A 21,346-nucleotide genomic window follows, 5' to 3' on the forward strand; every position below is an offset into this window, starting at 1 on the left:
TTCTGTGAAATAAAATGGCCTGTTAATACCAATTAAGCAAAACACAAATGTCTAACAAAAATAGAGATTTATTAACAAGTTACAAAATCCCAAGACCCTGCTTTGAAACAATTAAAAAAAATACAGGCTTTCTTTCCAAAGCAGAGGTCGAATCCATTTTACACTGCAAGGGTCTAGTGTAACGCCCTTTTACGTACTAAAATAATTAACACTGGCCCAAGCTCATTCACTCACAAGGCTATACACAGCTCTGTAAGACTTCTCATGCGAAGAAAAGCTGAAACATCTCTCTTCACCCTCTCAGCTGACGGACTGTATTCTTGGACATTTTGGCTTTAACATGCACAAATCTCTTCTGTGCTCGGAAGTGTCACCTCAACTTGACGTGTCTTCTCTGGAGAGCGACGAAGCCGAGGAAGGGTCTTGCCTGTCTGAACACTGAACGGGCTTGCGGCCCGGAAGGCCCCCCGCCCACTACAGCTCCGACTACCCTGTGTGCGCTCTGTGCCTGCTGGTGCATTAAATGAGTCAACGTCACTTGTCAGGAAACGCAGTGACCACAGACAGAACTTTTGCACGAAAACCTTGACTCAACCGAACTTCTAGAACCTGGGATCAGGAGGCATCAGGAGGCAGGGCATCACGCGCTAGGGACCGAGGCGGCGATGTCCTTGCAGAGGATGACGATGGCCTCTTCGTCGCCACTTAGCGTGTCCTCTGTGGCGTCACAGATCATTTGGACATGGGTTAGGAGGGTGTCTGGCTGCTGGGCCCCCAGCCAGATGTCTTTAATGTACAGAGACACCAGGAATGCTGCGGTGGCTGAGGAAGAGGTGGACAACGGCCATTAGGACACAGGCTACTTCGCTGGAAAACCGGTCACTTCCCCCCAATGTCCCTCCCCCCACGCATGGGGACACAGGGGCTTTGTGTCCCAATGAACTGTGGCAAAAGGAGGCGAGCAAATGTTTAAGAAAAATTAATTTTGCCTTTGCTTAACTTTGGGGTTAATCTTCTTTGCTCTAAAATTAATCTTTTTATTTGATCAATGTGTGTAAAATGTAAGGAAAGCTACTACAACCCAAGTTTCTTCTTGGTTCTGGCCACCCGTACCGAGAATCAGAATTAAGGTCTGAGGGGGCGCCTGGGTGGCTCAGTGGGTTAAGCCTCTGCCTTCGGCTCAGGTCATGATCCCAGGGTCCTGGGATGGAGCCCTGCATCGGACTCTCTGCTCAGCGGGGAGCCTGCCTCCACCTCTCTCTCTGCCTGCCTCTCTGACTACTTGTGATCTCGGTCTGTCCAATAAATAAATAAAATCTTAAAAAAAAAAAAAAAAGAAAGAATTAAGGTTCCGAGATCATTTCACGTCATTTCATCAATGGCACGGGGGAGGTGACAGGGTTTCCCAGGCCCAGACACAACGCCCCGAAAGCGTCCAGACGAGAGAAGCCATCCCCGCTCCTGCCCCTGGGGGGTCACCTGCGGGGCCCGCTGGCTCAGCTGTCCTCCCTTCCTGCCCCCTCCCATCCCTGGGGAAGGGACGGTGGAAAGGACGGCCCGTGAGCGTGCCCGGGCGTGTACGTGCAAGTCTGCACACACGTGCACCTGCAGCCACGGGTACCCCGGGGGCCGTGAGAAGGAAGCCCTCGTAGGAGGAAGGCTGGGAACGGAGGACAGCTGGCGCCCGCAGTGGGCCTGAGCGGGCACTTGTCCGCATACACACGGCTGCCCCTGGGCTCTCGCCTGAGAGCAAAGGCAAAGGCCTCTGCTCCCTTCACATCCGGGCCGACGGCAGCTACGAGCCCGGCACTCTGGCTCAGCCGCGTGAGTGCTACATCCCGAGTCCCCGACGGGCCCGACGCGGCGCCTCACCTGCAGTGGCCCCATCGTCCTCCTGCAGGGAGGCGAGGCAGAGGCGCTGGACTGCCGGGTAGCAGGGGCTCCGCGCCGGGCCCTGGGCCGCCAGCAGCTGCAGCAGGACCTCGCTGAACAGGCAGGCCAGGCTCCGCGCGGGCCCTGCCAGCTCCCCGGCGCTGCAGAACCGGCTGTACAGCTTGAAGATGCTACTCCTCACGGCGCTGTCCCCGAGCAGCTCGGCCACGACCCCCGCCTGTGGCAGAACGTGGCCCTTCAGCCAGCCGAGCAGTCCTGCGGCCTCCGTCCTGCTCAGTGGACACTCTGCCACCGACCGCAGCGCCCAGCGGACCACCAGGGACGTGGCAGCGCACGCCAGGCCCGGTGCAGTGCTCTCGGGGGCGGCCCCGACCGCGGGCCCCCAGTGGGTCAGTATGGACCTCAGGAGGCCCCTGCACGTCTCCAGGGCGGCTGCCTGCGCCTCGGGGTCAGCCGTCTCCTCTGCCTCCCCTGGCCTCTTCTTCCGGCCCCGTGGGCCTCGGGCTCGGGCTGGCACGACGGGCTTGTTCTTGTCCTTGAGCATCTCTGTCACCCACCCAGAGAGGAAGGAGTGAGCCTGACGCCCTCTTCCCCACACAGATCGGGGGCAGGTGGGTAATGGAGCGGGGAAGAGGGAGAGGTCCCGAGCGCTGGCCCCTGCTCGGCTCCCACAGGACACGCTCCTACCCTGGAGCCCCGCGAGAGCGCCACACCGGACCGGACTGTGACGGTCACCGCTGCTCTCAGGACAAACCCCGTCCGTCCTCACCACAACCAAAGCCACCCGCTGGCCCTCCCCGGGAGCAATGACAGTGGCAAGGAGAGCTCCAAGCCAGGTCTCCCCAAGGATGGGGGGCCCGCCCTCGGGACCTCAGCAGCTTCAGCCACGCTGCTCAGAGAGGGCGCGTGCCGGCGGCTCTGCGGGGGACATGAGCACAGTTTGGGGAACACCACACGGTCGGGTCCCGACACTCACTCAGGAGCTCCCTAACTTGGTATTTCTCAATGGCCGATCTCAGGTCCTCCTGGAGCTTTGCGTCTCTCTCGAGGAGACTCCATTTGTGCAGGAGGACAAGGACGTCCCTGGTCGACAGCACCGTCTCGTTCACAGTGAAGCGGTTCAAGTCCTTGAAGGCCTGCATGACGGTGGCCCGGTACCTGAGCACGGAGTCGAGCGCCGCGAAGAAGCTGGTCAGCTGGGCGGAGGCCAAGGTCGGCCTGTAGGGAGCCAATGTCACAAACTGAGCGAAAGCTGCCTCCTCATCCTCCAGCCCAGGACCAGCGCGGCTGGGCAATGCCACAGACCCAGAGGGGCCGAAGGTCCACCCACGACTTGGGTGACCCTTCACAACAGACACGGAAGCATGGAGCCCACCACCAAGAATAGGAAAAAGCAAGCCGCTCCAGCAGAGGCTCGGTGGGGACCCGAGTCTCCCCTCCATGCTGAAGGCATAGAAATCTCCTGGAAACCATGGCTAACCAGGAGAGCGAGGTGGAGAGGCCATGAGGGTCGGCGCACCAGCCGCCTGACAAGCACCACAGGACGGCCGACACCCCTGGGCCTCAGGGCCTCACAGACTCAGCCTCACCCACGGCCAAACCCCACCATGGGCTCCCGCAGGAAATCCACCCTAACCTCAAGGGAACTGAAAATTCAGTACCAGCTGCTCCACACAATATTAAAAATTATTTTAAATAGGAATCAGTTCTCAAACACCAGTGTGTCCTTCAACAGCCCCAGAATAAGAAAGCGGTCTGTCGACAATGATTTCTTAATTCAGAGCAACCAAAGACCACATACTCTCAGATTTATCAAGAAAGTCTTCACTGAGATGATCATCCATTGGCGATCAGTTCTTCCGGTTCCAATCAGCACTACCTCTGTCCCTAAGCCAGAACTCCGAGCGCACAGGCTGTATTTTCTCTAAGACAGTGGAATCTGGGGAGCAGTCAGCAGTCTGAGGAACTGAGGAGCATTATTCCCAGGAGCCAGATGGAAATGCTGGAATTTTCAAGGAGAGTCTCAGACAAGTGAGTCTGTGCGGGCTGGCGAAGGCAGAGGCAAGTCTGGGAACAGCCTGCCTTTCTTAGGCTTAAAGTCATGGAAAAGATGTTCTTTCTACAAGACACCACTTGAAGTGCTTGAATCAAATTATCAAGTTGTTTGCCGCTAAAAATGATCTGCTATGACACGTTTTAGGTTTCCAGAGTGTCAGGTTCTCAGGGTGGTGAAAGGAGCCTCCCGAAGTTGAAGCAGAAAAGAAGAAACAGCTAAAATAGATTTTCTGACATCATCCACGGCTGACAGCAGCCCTCGGGCCCACAGCCCCACCTGTGGAGCCAGGACCGAGGGGACCACTGAGAGGGGGCGTCCACAGAGGCCCCATGCTAGGGGCCGTGCCGGTGGGGCAGGCGCTTACCTCAGGTGCCTCGTGAGCGCAACGAGAACATACAGGAACTCGTTGACCAAGTGCAGGGCGAGCAGCTTCTGAGGCTCCTGGGACCCTGGCTGGCAGGAAGCCGGGCCCTCTGACGCCACTCCTTTGTCCCCCAGGTTGGTCACCCACAGTGTGTGTAGCAACGAGATGATGTTGGACAGCAGCTGGGTCTCCAGAAACCTGCAACCAAGCACGAACGCTCACTGCTGTGTCCTCTCCTCTCGGTGACCCTGGCTGGAGCAGGGGTGGGGGAGCCATGGGACAGACTCTGCCCGCAGTGGCCGCCCCGGCAGTGGGTGGCAGGCTGGCCCCTCCCCCAGCAATCCGGAACCTGCTCACCCGCACCGCAGCCCCCAAAGGCACAGCATCCAAGTCAAAACAGCGAGCAGGCCACACAAACGAGGCTTCGGCACGGGGTGGGGCGGGGCGTGATTCTCCTTTCTAGCTCCACCATCCCCTGAAGTCCCAACGAGAGAGTCTGGATTCTACTGCCATCTCCCACCCACACCGAAGCCCGCAGCGGACTCCACGGTCTCCACCGCACTCTCTTCCCACCCAACACACGTCTCACACACAAGGTGCTCACCTGCTCTCAAGGATGTGCAAAATCCACGTTAAAAGGCTATAGTCCCGCAGGATCTCATAGGCGGACTGGGCATCCCGGGCAGCGTTCTGCAGAATTTCGAGAATCCAATTCTGAAAACCCAAAACTAAGAGTTACTTCTCAGTACGAAAACCAATTTTACTGGATCAAAGGAACAAGTTAAACAACACGACGGTCTGTTCTGTTCCCAGGCGGTGGCAGACGAAGCTTGCCTGGCTAAGTCTGGGAGTGTGGTGGCGATGTTGGCCAGACACACAGACTCCACAGCCACTGCCCACCCTCGGGGAGCCCACGCCTGCGAGTCCATCCTAAGACCAACCCACGGGCCTCAAGTCCTGGCTCAGAAACCACATGGCCCAGATGTGAGGCTGGGAGAGAACACGGACCCACTTCGTCCAGAGAAACAGCTAGTGGCCCATTTTGTCCCTTCGGTTTTACCACCTGGAAAGGCAGACAGAAAAACGGGACTGCCCCTTGAACGGTGAATTGGGCCTTTTAGAGTTCTCCCATGCCATAAAAAATAAAAAACTACCATATCCAAATTCAGTTTATTCCGACGTGTTTCTCTCTTCTGAACTGCTCACATTTACCCACATTTTATACACCATCAGACACAAAAGCTGATGGGGCTACAAATTAATCCAAATACCGTGGCTTCACTTAAGTTACTCCTTCAGCCACCCCTGGCCTTTAGAACACTCAAACACAAGCTCTTGATCGAGGGCATTCCCTCATTGGCTCTGACACTGTTGGTTTTGACTCCAACTCTTGTTTCCTAGCTGAGTTTTGGGAATCTACAGCTTCTGTGCATTTAGTGACATTCTGGTGGCTCCAAAGGGTCACAGTTACTGGGTAGCTCTACTAGCAGGCCAAGCCACAGCGGAGGAGCCATGACAAATAGTACATCACCCGAGGACAGATGGCAGTGAGTGGCAGCCCACAGCCTCGACAAACAGCACATCGCCCGAGGACGGATGGCAATGAGTGCCAGTCCACAGCCTCTACAGGAAAGGCACTCGTGGGATCTCATTTTCCCTCATGGAAAGTCAGCTTGATGTCACATTAGTAGGTCGGTCATGTCCAGGCTGGGATTAGAATTCACACAGATTTCACTTGCAAATAAAACCTTTAGAAATACGGGGCAGCCCTGGGTGGCTCAGCGTCTGACTCTTGGTTTTGGTTCAGGTCACAACCTCAAGGTCATGAGATCGAGTCCCCCATCCAGCTCCATGCTGAGCATGGGGTCTGCTTGAGATTCTCTCTCTCCCCCTCTGCCTCTTCCCGTTCATTCTCTCTCTACAACCCCCCCCGCCAACCACCTTGAGAAGCAGCGCAGCCCTGCTGTGCTCAGACAGACTGTGGGCGCCGCCTACCTGGGCCTCGTCGTCACACAGCGGGCTGTTGAAGAAGGACAGGATGATGTGGAAGACGCCTCGCCGGGCACAGAGCTCGTAGCAGTGCCTGTCCCGCATCCCCTGCCGCAGGATCTCGAACAGCCATTCCTGTTCTGTCTTTTGCTGTAACCCAGGCAAGCAGGAGACTGCTGTTCCCGACGCAGAAGCCCTGTGACCCGAGGCCCCTGCAAACCCCACCACTCCCGAGTGCCGGCAGCAGAGCAACAGCCACAGCCGCAAAAACGTTTGTCTGTTGTTGGCTGTGCCGTTGAAGAGCCTTAGGATTTGACTTGGTTTCTTTAGGCCAAGTTCAAACACTGCCCTGCATCGACTCACGTGGACGTCTACAAAATCACATTTAATACTGACCCCAGCCCTTCACCAAGGACACAGAATGAGAGTGCCATAAAACGTAGGCCTCTTAAGGACTGTTTTGAACGTGTGAGAAGCCACCTAAGAATTAACACACGGCATGAAAAGCATTTCTACAAGCGAGCCTGCGTGACCTTCCGCTTTCCTGACCGTCTCGCTCCAACACTGTCTGCGCAACTGGGCTGCCGGCCGCCAACAGCACCCAGGGGAGAGTACCAGAGTGACAGCAGGGGCTCATGATCCAACGGAGGAGTCCCCAGGGGCCCTCGGGGACTTCAGAAGCCTCACCTCCAAGTCTGAGCTGTAGAAGAACTGGTAGAAGCCCGGAACTTTGCTCATATTCAAGTACTCGTGTGACAGCAGGAACTTGTTGATCTTCAAGTACATGTGGTCCTCTGAGAACAAAGGCAGAGAGTCGCTCAGAGCAGGCCCCAGCGGGACCCCCACACTCCACTGGAGCTGGGGAGCAGGAGCTGGGGATCAGAAATCCGTACCCCCCACAGAGCTTTTGTATCCTTACTCCGATTCTCGGTTCTCGAGAACCAGACTGCAGCAAGAAGACACCCGGCTCCAGGCTGCACACGGTTCAGAAACCACGGAGGATGTTGCCCCGCCCCGGCCAGCAGCCCACAGCATGAGCTCCAATCGGCTGGGGTGCAGAGGGGGGCTGGCGCCCACCCCGACCGGCCTCTAGCTGAAGGGCAGTGTCCCAGCATAGGAGCCTCACACGCCCCCCGGGTCACTCTGGGATGCAATGAGGCCGATGTGGACACACGTCTCCTCCCCTGCTGCCACCTACCCTCTGATCACCGCCTCCGACCTGTCCTGACTGCCCAGATCCTTGGAGGCCACCCCTTGACCACTGCTGCCTGTGCTCCCGACCCTGACATTGGTCTGAGATGGCACAGGACGGACCAATCACCCTGGCCTCTGCTAGGATAGTTTCTCCCAAGTGTCTCTTTCTTTAGAGTCTACAAATGACTGATTACTCTCTCTCCTCCTGTAATTTCTACAAGAAAAACCATGAAATAAAAACTATACGGAGAAGATGGAAACTAGATCTGAATTCTAATAGCAATGCGACTGGAGAGGACCTGCGGGACCCTGGACAGGCTATCTGACTTGGGGGGCCTTGGATGGCGGGGGGCTGCTTCTGCATCTGAACGAGACCACATGACACAGAACCCTGTGGCCCCAACACAGCCAACACCTGTCCTCAGGCTACCTTGGCAGTGGTGCCATGGCCGCCGCACAAGGAGCCGTGTGTTCTCGGACCCAGGCCGGCGCCTGCATGGTGACGGCTTCCAGGCCAAACACCTTCTAGCTCAGGACCCACGAGCTGTGCAGACTCTCACTTCCATGAATAGACCCACAGCTGCTGTGGGACAGACTTCCTGCGTCAGACGCCCTGCAGGTGCAGGACCCCCATGCCCCCTCACAGCAGCCCCAGGGAGCAGGTACCACGACAGGCGTGTCCTGTGGCGTCCCAGGCCCACAGCGAAAGTGAGGACACATCCCACGCCCCCTCACACACACTGCTCTACGCTGGGCTTCCTCACTGGGCTTCTTTCTGATCTCAGCCATGGGGCCTGGAAAGAGCTTCCTCACAGCCATGCTTTACTCACTGCCCACACCCATGGCTCACTGTCAGAGCAGGGCATGAGCCGGACACGGCCTTATTCACACGCGTGGCGGATCACGCTGGTGGGATTAATGCCGACATGCAGACATGCGGTGGTACCTGGTTTCAAAATCTGCGAGGCTGCTTTGGCAATGAAGAGAGTCAAGGTAAAGGTGAGTCTCATGTTCTGAGTTCGGATCCCATTCCGGACTACATCCAACAGGTAGAGTAGCTTAAAACCAGGAAAACAGAAGAACGGGGGAAAAAAAAAGAATTTTCAGAACTTGTGCAGCCTTGTCTTGTGCAACTGAAACTACAGCTCTGCTGGGTGGCCCACTCTCCCCATCCCAGCGGCCACCAGAGATGACGCTCGGAATGGCAGTGTCCCTGATCACTTCCTCGAGGAGTCGGGCACGTACCCAAGGGCAGAGGAGACAAGCGAGGCTCCTCCTGTTCCCTGCTGCCTTGGAGCCCAGCCTTCTGGGGCTCGGTGTGTTCTGGGTAACAGCTGCCTTAACCACTGAGTTCAGACCAAAGAAACTGAACTGCTTTGCCCACCTACACACAAGAAGTGTTAGGAAGGGTAGAGCTTTCTCAGGCTCCACGAGGGCTGAGAACCAGAGGTAACCCCCAGCATCACTCCCTACAAGGGAATGGACCTTGGTTCTTTGTCAGCAGTCTCCTTCCAACATGCTTCTATGCTCCCCAGAAATGCTGCTACCAGACTCAGCAGAAAGCCAGCTCCAGAGGTCCACCAGGACCCTCAGCCCCACTCACCTGGGACTGCTCTCGGAACCGCGCCCCCTCCAGCTGTGAGTAGTAGGCCGCCAGCACGTAGTAGGCTGCAGCCCGCATCTGGGGGTCATAGCTGCTGAGGGCCGCAACAGTTAGGCCCAGAGCATTGGAATCCAAAAATTTTCGACAATCCACCACAAATTCTATGGAAGTAAAATACAGCATTAAATACACACACACAAGGAATGATCATGATGCTTGTGTAACATGGGGAATTAAATTTCCTTTTGCATTATGCCAACATTAGTGATGAACACACACATACAGCACGATCACGATGCTTGTGTAACATGGGGAATTAAGTCTCCTCTTGCCAACATCAGCTATGAGTGGGAGACACAAGAAATGTATGTCTCTCCAGCTCCCTTTAACTTCTGCTGAAGTTGGATTAAAGCCTATCTTCCCCTGCACGGCAATAACCCCTACTTGCAGCTTCTAGAATGCTTGTCAATCCCAATTGGGATTATTTCATGACTTCTCACAAATACTCAACGAGCCAGAGAAGAATGAGGTGCCATTTAGACCTGAGACACGAGATCCCAGCAGGCTGGAGGCCTGGGGAACACGACTGGGCAGCTGGCCGAGAAAACCAATTTCCTGTCTCTACCCTGTTCAGCCCACAGCTTCTGAATTCCTAGCCACGAACACCAGTAAGGAAAACATGAAAGGCAGGGAAGCTGGAAAGTTTAGCCAGGGCAAACCTGTCTGACCCGGCCCAACAATTTTTTTTTTAATTTTAAAGATTGTATTGACTATTTGACAGAGAGATACAGAGAGACAAGCAGGGTTGAACGGCAGGGAGAGGGAGAAGTAGACTCCCCACTGAGCAGAGAGCCTGACTCGGGATTCCATCCCAGGTTCCTGTGATGGAGACCCGAGCAGATGCTCAACTGACTGAGCCACCCACGCACCTCCAACCCATCAATTTTAGTAAAAACCTACAACCACTTCAGGAAATGACGTGACCGAGAGAGAAGGTCAAATATACACAGGGACCCACCTGACCACAACTTAAAGGGCCTGATTACCAATAACAAAATTCGGGAAACTTAGAATCCTCTTTAATAAAGATCTGAGGCTTTTTACAACATAAATACTGTCACAAATTTTAAGATAAAAATTGACGAAAAAACCTTAGAACAGGGACAGGTCACTCACTGTGTTTAAAAACAACTAAGTGGCAGGTTTGGTCACGGAAATCACCCACGCAGATGCTCTGTAGACCAAGGGACTGGTGAGCTGGTGTTCCTGTTAAATCAGGAACCCAACACAAACCAATGGAAGTGATGACCCCCAGTGCGTCATCTTGGAATGTACTATCGATTAAAGAAATGCCACCAGTGTTTTTAAAAAGTCAAACTCTTTTTTTCTTCTCTTCCTAATGTTAGATTTTTAAAAGCTAATTCTGGCAATTAAAAAAACCTGAGAATCAATAATAAGAAGAAAAACTGCAATAATAAGCTACTTCTCTATAATTCCAAGAGCTCCACAAGCACAGAATAGTCTCCAAGTGGGTGGCTGCCCACGAGCACAGAAATCCCTTTACACCATCAAGTGTCCTTGTCCCTCAGAAGTGGCAGAGCTCCCTAGACCTTCCACCAGCATTTCCCCTGAAGGGTGACTGATGGGGGCACAGACGCACGCATACAGTTCCCTTCCTCTTTCTCAATGTTTATCAAGGAATAACCAGGATTTCCACTTCCACCCAAGACAGTGGCAGAAACCTGAATTACCTGTCCACCAGAAGTGACTAAAAACTAGAAACGAAACAAGGTTTTTCAAGACATTGGACCCGAGGCAACAAATGGCTGTGATCTCCAAGAGAGAAAACAAGATGAACCTTCTGATCATCCCAGCTCGAAGCCTGGAGATTTCTAGGCCAAGGCCCAGGGAGGACAAACCCAGGCAGAGACTGGAGAATGCTGAGTTATGCAGACAAGAGCACCCAGCTGGGAGGCTAAGGTGGCCAGAATTCACACAGTAGAGTCCCGAGGAAGAGAGCTCCACTCCCAGAGTGCCATTCGGCAAGAGTGTATGAGGAAGCCGGCCAAGGCTGCGGAACAGGGACAACCCCAGGCTCGTGCCTGCGGGGAAACAGTTCCCGTCCCCACCAGCAGGGCAACATCCTCCCAGTTCACAGGGAAAAGGGAGACTGCTCAGAACGATTTACTGTCAGCTGTGGGGCAAAGCTTGCCCCCGACTAAAACACTGCTTTGGTGCCACCTAACACAGATTCAAAGCAAGACTGGAGGGACCGAACCATTCCTAAGTAGCTCAAATGTGTCCTAGAGCAAAGCTCAAGAACATTCACAGGAATATAAAAATATCCAGGATCAAACAAGATAAAATTCACCATGTCTGGTTTACAATAAAAAATTACCAGACATTCAAATAAGCACGAATATAGCCCATCAGAAGAGGAAAATCCACCCTGTGAAAAGGACTCAGATATGACAAAGGTAACAGAACTGCTGTTGTAGTTGTTGTAACTACTTTTGTAACTACTACAACTGCACTCTACATGTTCAAGAAGCTAGAAGAAACACTGAGCATGTTAAATGGACACACAGAAGATATAAGAACTCAAACCAAGTTTCCAGAGGTGAAAATTAAAATGTCTGAGATGAAAAATGCATTGGAAGAGATTATTAGCAGATTAGACATTATAGACAAAGAGGTTAGTGAACTCTAAGACAGCAACAGAAATGATCCAAATTGAAACACACAGAGAAAAAAAAAATTGAAACCTGGAACAGAACATCATGGAGCTGTGGGACAATTCTCCAGCAGGATAATATACATGTAATTAGAGTCCCTGAAAAGTTTCAAGAAATAATGGCCAAAACTTTTCCAATTTGATGAGAACTACAAACCTACAGAGCCAAGAAGCTCAATGAACACCCCAAATATAAGAAACATAAAAGAAAATTACACTAAAGCACATTCTAATTAAACTGCTTGAAACCAACGATAAAAAAATATCTGCAGAGCAATCACACAACATACAGAGACACAAAAGAACGAACAATGGTAGATTTATTTTCCTTCCTTCCTTCCTCTCTTTTTTCCTTCCTTCCTTTTCTTTCTTTCTTAAGTAGACCCATGCCCAGTGTGGAGCCCAATGCAGGACTTGCACTCATGACCCTGGATCAAGAGCTGGGCTGAGATCAAGAGTCGGATGCTCAACCCACAGTCATGCTGGCCCCTAACAGCAGATTTCTTGTTAGAAACACTGCAATCCAAAATCAAGCAGCAACATCTTTCAAATATATTAAGAAGGGGGAAAAAAACCTGTCAGCCTAGGATTTTATACCCTGTGAAAACCATTCAAAAGTTAAGCTCTTGGGACGCCTGGGTGGCTCAGTTGGTTAAGCAGCTGCCTTCGGCTCAGGTCATGATCCCAGGGTCCTGGGATCGAGTCCCACATCGGGCTCCTTGCTCGGCAGGGAGCCTGCTTCTCCCTCTGCCTCTGCCTGCCTCTCTGTCTGCCTGTGCTCGCTCGCGCTCTCTCCCTCTGTCTCTGAAAAATAAATAAAATCTTAAAAAAAAAAAAAAAAAAGTTAAGCTCTTTTTTCTACAAAAGAACTGCAAGAACTGATCAGCAGATGTGAACTACAAGAATTCTTAAAGGAAGTATTTGAGGCAGAAGGAAAATGACAGAAGATGGAAATCTGGGTCTACACAGAGGAATTACCAGAACCAGAAACGGTAACTGTAAGATAGTGAATATAAGCTGTTTAAATCTCCTTAAAAGGTAACTGACAATTTAAAGCAAAAACAACATATTGTGAGTTTTACAACATACAGCAGTAAAATATCTGGTAAGAACAGCACACAAAGCCAGAAGGGGCAGAAACGGATCAATACCACTGTAAGGGACTTCTACTATCCGTGAGGTGGTATAGCCTCATACGAAGGCGAACTGTAATACATTCAAGGTGAGCACGATAAACCCTAAAGCAACACACACGTGCACTGTAGCTAAAAGCCAACAAAGAAAATAAAACCAGAATCAGATCAATAATCACATTAAACGTAAATGATGTACACATTCCAATTAAAAGGGAGAGATGGCCAGACTGGATTTTAAAAAGGCAAAACCCAAATACGTCTATCAACAGAAACACCATTTTTAATATCCAGATGCAAATTAAAAGGATGAAGAAAGAATAATCTTGGGCTCCAACAGTGTACAGACTAAATTTCCTCATTTCTAACAAGTGACTGCTTTTGATGAAAAGGGGGAAAAAACCCTAAAGCTTTAGAAAAGCCTCCAACCGTGGGATAACACTGTTTTGGAAAAGATGAGATGTGTTAAGATACACCTACATACCTATACAACAAACACACACAAATGGAATATATTTGGGAAAGAGAACAGTCTAAACATTTAATATTACACTCACTAAAAACAGCTAGTACTCAGCCGGCAAGGGTATTTTTAGTAATCACTGACATTCTCCAGGACAAGTGGGTTTTCCACGTGTCCCTGAGGAAAAGTCAATTTCATGTCCGTGCTCACGTGCTCTTCTCTGAAGTCTTGGCTTTGTCACCCTTCAGGAAAAGAGCCGTCCTGGGGTGCGGAAAGTGTAACAGGCTATCAAAACACGGATATAAACACCACTCTCTGTTTCAGGAACCTCATAAATAGCAATTTGGCCTTCTGATAACACATCTTCTGATTGAAATGGCCAAACCAGCACAACGATCAAGGATTAAAATAAAAAGCAGCCCATGTTTCGTGGGGCTTCAGCAGTTAGTACAACTGTGCCCCAGAGCCCAAAGAGCTCCTCCTCCGGCCCCTCCTCTACTCCTTCCTCGGGGGCAGCCTGGCCGGGGACTGAGGAGTCCACGGGGTCTGGGTCCCCGTGATCTGGGGACGAGGCTCAGAGAGCTGCACACCGGCCTCTCCATTCTGTGACGTTCGTGCACAACGAGCTGCAGATAGCCATCCAGTTCTGCTGAGGACAAGAACTCGCTGTGGAAAAAGCATTTGTCACTGCCATTGCTAACAGCCCCGGCTGACCCTGTTTCTCAGCCAAGGACTCGGGAGAAGGGAGGCAGTAAGGTTAGGAAAACAGGTCCCCGGTTGCAGCAGAGGCTGTAATGGAGCAATGAGACCAGAGTTTCTCTGAAGTCTGGCAGCCACACTTAAAAACCAATTATCTGCCCAATTGAGGCATGCAAGATTTTTTTTTTTTTAAAGATTTTTGTGTATTTATTTGACAGAGACAGTGAGAGAGAGAACACAAGCAGGGGGAAGTGGCAGAGGGAGAAGCAGGCTTCCCGCTGAGCAGGGAGCCCGATGCGGGGCTCAATCCCAGGACCCCGGGACCATGGCCCAAGCCAAAGGAAGACACACCCAACAACAGCCACCCCGGCACCCTGAGGATTGCAAGATGTTAGCAACACAGGGTTGTTAACAGTACAGGGTGTAAGAACGCTGCTGAGAACCTCTGCCCCACACACAGGATGAAGGAATCTCACAAACACAGTATGGGGCATGGAGAGCTAAGACAAAGGACACAGACGGCCTAGCACCATTCACACAAAGTTCAAATACAGGGTCCTGGCTCCTGCTGGACAGGGAGGGGCACTGCCTAGCAAGGGGCGCCCACTATGTGCTGCTCCTTGATCCGGCTGGTGGTTTCGCCCAAACTCCCACCATACGCGCACGTGATTCATGGTCATTTTTTTCTTTTCTTTTCTTTTTTTTTTAAAAAAGATTTTATTTATTTATTTGACAGAGAGAGATCACAAGTAGGCAGAGAGGCAGAAAGAGAGTGGGGGCTAGCAGGCTCCCCACTGAGCAGAGAGCCCGATGCGGGGCTCGATCCCATGATCTCAGGATCCCATGATCCTGAGATCATGACCTGAGCCGAAGGCAGAGGCTCAACCCACTGAGCCACCCAGGCGCCCCTCGTGGTCATTTCTATTTACGCCGCTTCAGTAAGAGTTCGCTCAAGACATTCTTCATGCTTACTTTTCCACCAAGGGCGGAAGCAAAAAGAAAAATACATGTTAAAAATAACATGAAAAATAAATTCATGGTTTAATTCAATAACAATAAATCTAGCCTACGCTGGCCATATGCTGTTCGCAGATTTCTGTTCTGTTCAACTTACCATTTTACTGCTAGAAATTTCTCTCTCCCTACAAACTGGTATGCTTCCTTCCTTAAGACAACAACATTTGTTTAAAACATTATGCTTCCACTTTTTGTTCTGGATGACAAGTATTCCTGAGCAAAATTTAATGACCTAGTTTTTCTTGTCTGCTTTTTATTCCCTTTTAACTTTCGTATTTACATCTGTATTCACCTCTCGGCTTTTAAAAATTTCCTACTTCGCTATGAATGATTTTAGTGTAACTGGTATTTTAAGCTACCACAAATCCTTTTTAGGGTGGCTATGCTTTGCAAATTTTCCTACGTGTATTATGCCTATAAAACCTAAAGTAGGCGGTATGTGGCGATTTCCCTAACTTCAAAGACCATTCACGAGTTCCCTCTCTTCACAAAACGTCTCCCGGACTCTCTCCTCCCCACCCAAAAAAGGGCCGTAGGCAAGATCCTGAGAACAACACTGTGTCCTAATATTAGTATTTTTTTATTAGTGTTTTTCTAAGCCTTTGCCTTCTGTCTCTTAAAAGCTCTCTTAAGAGCCTGAGCAACAGACTAAGTGATTTGTTATAATCCACTCAAGTTACCTCATGTTTTCAGACTCTGAAAAATCTGTTTTTGTGCTGGATGAGAAACAGACCTCGCCAGGGCTGAAGGCAGGGGAAGCAGGAGAGCGTCTGGGCCGCACGCTGTCCCGGTTTCTCTGTTAGGCTTACCGGGGAGTCCCCGGGAACAGTGAAGATCTCTGCCAGCCACGGCGGGGACTGTATGCAGGCCTGAAATGCCCCTGCTCTCCCGCAAATAAGACCTAGCTCAGGGGCGCCTGGGTGGCTCAGTGGGTTAAGCCTCTGCCTTCGGCTCCGGTCATGATTCCAGGGTCCTGGGATCGAGCCCCGCATCAGGCTCTCTGCTCAGCGGGGAGCCTGCTTCCTCCTCTCTCTCTCTGCCTGCCTCTCTGCCTATCTCTGTCAAATAAATAAATAAAATCTTTAAAAAAAAAAAAAGACCTAGCTCAGCCACAGAACATTGTGTTCACGGAGGCCGGGGAGCCACAGCAACTTCCGCCAGTGAGGAAGCCCCGAGGAGACCCAACCCTGCCACTCTGTTAGGAGAGGTAGCAGTGGGGGACCTGCATGTCTGTTCACACGTAGGAGTGCTGGAGCACACAAGGACAACAAATGGTGCTGGGAAAATGGGACAGCCATGGGTGGAAGAATGACACTGGACTGTCTCCTCACACCACACACAGACGCAAAATGGATGAAAGACCTCAATGTGAGACAGGAGTCCACTAAAATCCTTGAGAACACAGGCGCCAACCTCTCCGACCTCAGCCGCAGCAACTTCTTCCTAGACACATCGCCAATGGCAAGGGAAGCAAGGGCAAAAATGAACTAGTGAGGTTTCATCAAGATAAAAAGCTTCTGCACAGCAGAGGAAACAGTCAACAAAAACAAAAGACAACTGACAGAATGGGAGAAGATATTCACAAATGACATACCAGATAAAGGGCTAGTATCCAAGATCTATAAAGAACTCATCAAACTCAACACCCAAAGAACAAATAATCCAATCAAGAAATGGGCAGAAGACATGTACAGACATTTCTGCCAAGAAGACATTCAGATGGCCAACAGACACATGAGGAAGTGCTCCACATCACTCGGCATCGCGGAAATACAAATCCAAACCCCAATGAGACACCACCTCACACCAGTCAGAATGGCTAAAATTAACCCATCAGGAAACAAGGTGTTGGTGAGGTTGTGGGGAAAGGGGAACCGTCCTACACTGTTGATGGGAATGCCAGCTGGTGCAGCCACTCTGGGCAACAGGATGGAGGTTCCTCAAAAAGTTGAAAATAGAGCTACGCTAGGACCCAGCAATCAAACTACGGGGTATTTACCCTAAAGATACAAATGTAGTGATCCGAAGGGGCACGGGCACCCGAATGTTTATAGCAGTAATGTCCACAATAGCCAAACTGTGGAAAGAGCCCAGATGTCCACCAACAGATGAATGGATAAAGAAGATGCAGTATATCTATACACAATGGAATACTATGCAGCCATCAAAAATTTGAAATCTTGGGGCGCCTGGGTGGCTCAGGGGGTAAAGCCTCTGCCTTCGGTGTGGGCCAAGACCCCAGGACCTGGGATTGAGCCCAGCATCGGGCTCTCTGCTCAGCAGGGAGCCTGCTTCCTCCTCTCTCTCTCTTTCTCTACCTTCCTCTATTTGTGATCACTATCTGTCAAATAAATAAATAAAATCTTTAAAAAAAAATTTGAAATCTTACCATTTGCAAGGATATGGATAGAACTAGAGGCTATTACGCTAAATGAAATAAATCAATCAGAAAAAGACAATTGTGTGATCTCTCTGATATGAGAAATTTGAGAAATTAGGCAGAGGATCACAGGGGAAGGGAGGAAAAAATCAAACAAGTTGAAATCAGAAAGGGAGACAGAGACTCAATCTCAGGAAACAAACTGAGGGCTGCTGGAGGGGAGGTGGGAGGGGTGGTGGTTCGGGGTGATGGAGTTGGGGAGGGTATGCGCTATGGTGAGTGCTGTGTATTGTGTAAGACTGATGAGTCACAGACCTGTACCCCCGAACAAATAATACCATACATGTTAACTAAAAATAAATAAATAAAAATAAAGCCTTAAAAAAAAAAAGACAACTGTAGGTGAAAAGGAACAAAACAGCACAAATAAGGACATGGTATCCCAGTGCAGCTAAATTAAGTCCAGCAGGAAGCAGCCTGGGGGTCCTGAAGGCATCACACCAGCCACACCAATGGGCACAGCCACAGAACACAGGCCTTGCCCCATTGCCCACACCCGCCCCCGGTGCCCTCTGTGTAGGCCTGACTGCAGCTGCGACAGGCCACGAGGGAGCAAGCTGGGCCCGGGAGCACTTGCAAGAAGCAGCTAACATGCTCCCACTGGAGGAGGGGAAATTCAATGATTTTGAATATTCAGAGGCCGGAGGTTGGGTAGGAAGACAGTTTCAGCACAGACCCTCCGGTACCACCTAAATTTTGAACTTGTGAATATATCAGCTAATGTTAAAAACCACTTAAATTAGATGCGTAGCTCTGGGAAGATGGAGTGGACACAGTTTCTCTATTTCTAGCAGTAAGCACAAACGAAAAATCCTGGACAGATGTAAGATGACCCCGAAAGGTAGAAAAGAAGCTGACCAGCTGGGGGCTCAGGTGAGCTCCCCGTGTTTTCCTTCTGCCCCTGGTGTCCCAGACTCTGAGCTGAGGAAGCCAGCAGCCCAGAAAACCAATAGGCACTGATAAAGCCTGAACAAAAGGCTGCTCTCTCTAGGCTCTAGAAGGAAGGCTAGAAGAGAAGCAGCCTAGTAAGACAAAATGTGGACAGTAGCTGCTCCGCGCCAGCCGAAGACCTCAGAGGAGGCCGCGGCCCTGCTCCCACCCACCCCAGCGAAGGCGCGGTGTGGCGCCCGGCAGGCTGTGAGACGGGACCCCAAGTCCCCTGCTAGGGTGACGCTGTCGGGGAGGCTAAGAGGGGGCTGGGGGGCAGTACGAGAGGCCCCTCCTGCTCCTCACTGAGCACCAGCGGAGGCCTCCTCAGGGGAGGCCCCACGAGGAGCAGTCACGAGCCGCTCCTGACTCTCCCGGCCCGAGCATCAGCACAGACAACCCATGAAAGCAGAAACTGATCCATGGGATTTGCTCAAAATGAAAAACCTGGGCTCGGTGAAAGGCTCTGTCCCGAGGATGACAAAAGCTACAGACTGGGAGAAAATATTCGCCAGCCACATACCCAACAAAGGACGAGTACCTGGAATATATAAAGAACCCCCAAACCTCATGGGGAAAAACGTGAAAAAAGATCCCATTAGAAAATGGGCAAACGACATGCCCTGACATTTCAATAAAGAGGACATACAGAGCGCCTACGATCCTCAAGACGCTGGACACCATCAGCCATCAGGAAATGCAAACGAAAACCACAGTGAGGCATCAGGACACGCCTACCAGTGACAAAACGCCGCACACCACAGCCCCCGTCCTGTGTCCCGCCTACGTTCCCTCATGAACACTCCCGCCCTCCGGCTACTCGACACTTAATTTCAAAATCACACTTTCGCCAACAAAAAGCCAACCTCGGCAGGCTCTCCCTCATTCTCAAAGAGAAAACCTGGTGGCATTTGATCACGATCTAGTGGCAATTCAGAAAAGGCTCTTGCCATTGAAAATTAGGAAAACCCAGCAAGGATGAAAGGATACTCCCAGGATTTAAGATTATAAATGGCCTTGTTTTTTGTTTTTTTTTTTAAGTCACTGTATATTCAAAACATTCACTGTTACTCTTCTAAAAATCTCTGGAATGAAAAGGTAGGAAGGCAGATGGAGATACTCTAGGATGAGTAACAAACTTCCGTTACCATGGTAGTCACCCCCACGAGAAAGCTGATACGGTCCAGCCCCGCGCCCTGGCCCGTAAAAGGCAGCACTCACCCGGCCTGGTGAGCTCGCTGAAGAGATGCAGGAGAAAGCAGGGGTCATAAAGGTCATCGAGATCCACTGTGCTCCGGTCTCTAAAGATCAGTTCCTCTGCATCCTGAGACAGCCCAAAACAAACAGAATGTGAGGTCTGGACTCATAAATGTAAAAACACACGAGTGCTTAGCCACTAATCTAGAGTTTAAATGATTTTGAATATTCAAAAGCATAAGAAAACAGTGCTTCTAACACAAAACAGCTACATTTGGGGTGTTTGGCATCTGTATCCCCATTTTGCAAAAACTAGTGTTTTTGCCGGGGTTCGGGGGGTGTGTGCAGGGCAGTTCTGAAGGACACAGGCATGGCCAGTGACGATAACGGCTGAAGCGGAGTGACAGGTGTACGACAGCCCTGTCTCGGTCCCTCTGTGTACAGCTGGAACTGTACGGAACACGATGTCAACAGCCCATAAGAGAAAGAGCGCGTGTGTTTCACAGGATGCTGAAGCCGAGGGGGCCAACGGACTCCCCAGCAGGGCGAGCAGGAAAGCACCCACTGCTGCTGAGAATGCCCCCCGCTGGCTCTGCCCCCAGCCCCGCACCTCGGGGGGCAGCAGCTTCCGCTTCTGGGGGAAGTGGAGGATGGTCTTCATCATGCGGTCCCGATCCAGCAGGCGGAGGATGTCCCCGACGCTCGGCTGCTGCCACAGTGACTTGCCCAGGCTCCGGCACGTCTTGTGATGCTCCACCGCCGCAGGGCCCCACAGCAGGACTCTAGAGCCAGGTGGGATGACAAAGACGGGTCACACCTCCCCCGGGACAGAATGCACGACGGGGACAATGGCCAGCAAGGGTAGCTCTGCCAAGCAGCCAGCACACGCCAGGCACTGCCTGGAGCACGGGACGAGAGCGCCGCCATCTAGTCCCCCTAACAAAGGGGGAGGTGCGCGTGGCGGAGAGGCTAGCAGGGATGGGGGCGGGTGACTGTGGGGGGAGGACACCTGCACGGAGCTTACTCGAAGCTCTTCCATCTACTAGTCCCACTGTATCTGTGGGACAACCCCAGGACGGGGGTACCATCATTATCCCCATTTTGCAAACGGGGGAAGCGATCCCGGGAGGATTAAGGAGGTTGCTCAGCTGGCCACTTGCCCAGCTGGTCGGTGGCAGAGCTGCAATGCCAAGCAGGGAAGTCTGGCTCCAGTGTCCAGATGCCGGGCCACAGCTGGAGAATCCCGGCTGCTCCGTGAGGCTTCCGGATTCAAACCCCTCCCGAGTCACAGGCGGCCACCAGCCCCGCAGGCCTGACCCAACGGCCTTGGCCGTCGCTGCCTCGAGTCTACCATGTAAACGCCTCAAGCCGTTAGCACCAACACCCACTGCGGCGGCCCCGGAGATCGCCTCCCCTTCCTCCTCCTTTTCCCCCCACTCCCGCCCACCCACCTCCCCACTGGCGAAGGTGCTCCGCCAGAGCCCGGCTCTGACGGGGAGCACTTCTCTGCCCCCAAAGGTCTATCAGCTGTCTCTCTCCTGGATGGAAATGAGAGTCTTTCAGTCTGATCCTTACAGTCCCGACCAGCCAGGCTGTCTGGCCTCCCCGCTACCTCTTCCCTCTGCTTGTCTCGTGAT

The 21,346-nt window shown here is 51.7% G+C and overlaps 1 protein-coding gene across 1 annotated transcript in view; it reads right to left on the reverse strand.

Moving 5' to 3' along the window:
• Positions 1–50: 50 nt before the first annotated feature.
• Positions 51–21,346, reverse strand: part of URB1 (URB1 ribosome biogenesis homolog) — a 67,976-nt gene continuing 46,680 nt past the window's right edge. Inside the window, exons 29-39 of the mRNA XM_032353767.1 lie at positions 20,320–20,491; positions 19,734–19,836; positions 9,100–9,260; positions 8,443–8,554; positions 6,990–7,096; positions 6,309–6,452; positions 4,918–5,027; positions 4,314–4,511; positions 2,870–3,111; positions 1,873–2,439; positions 51–822 (exon numbers count right to left, since the gene is read on the reverse strand). Of these exons, the coding sequence (XP_032209658.1) occupies positions 641–822; positions 1,873–2,439; positions 2,870–3,111; positions 4,314–4,511; positions 4,918–5,027; positions 6,309–6,452; positions 6,990–7,096; positions 8,443–8,554; positions 9,100–9,260; positions 19,734–19,836; positions 20,320–20,491 (2,098 nt within the window). The 3' untranslated portion in view covers positions 51–640. The remainder of the gene's footprint in view (positions 823–1,872; positions 2,440–2,869; positions 3,112–4,313; positions 4,512–4,917; positions 5,028–6,308; positions 6,453–6,989; positions 7,097–8,442; positions 8,555–9,099; positions 9,261–19,733; positions 19,837–20,319; positions 20,492–21,346) is intronic.

Source organism: Mustela erminea, chromosome 1 (genome assembly GCF_009829155.1).
Source record: "Mustela erminea isolate mMusErm1 chromosome 1, mMusErm1.Pri, whole genome shotgun sequence".
Classification (NCBI taxonomy): domain Eukaryota; kingdom Metazoa; phylum Chordata; class Mammalia; order Carnivora; family Mustelidae; genus Mustela; species Mustela erminea.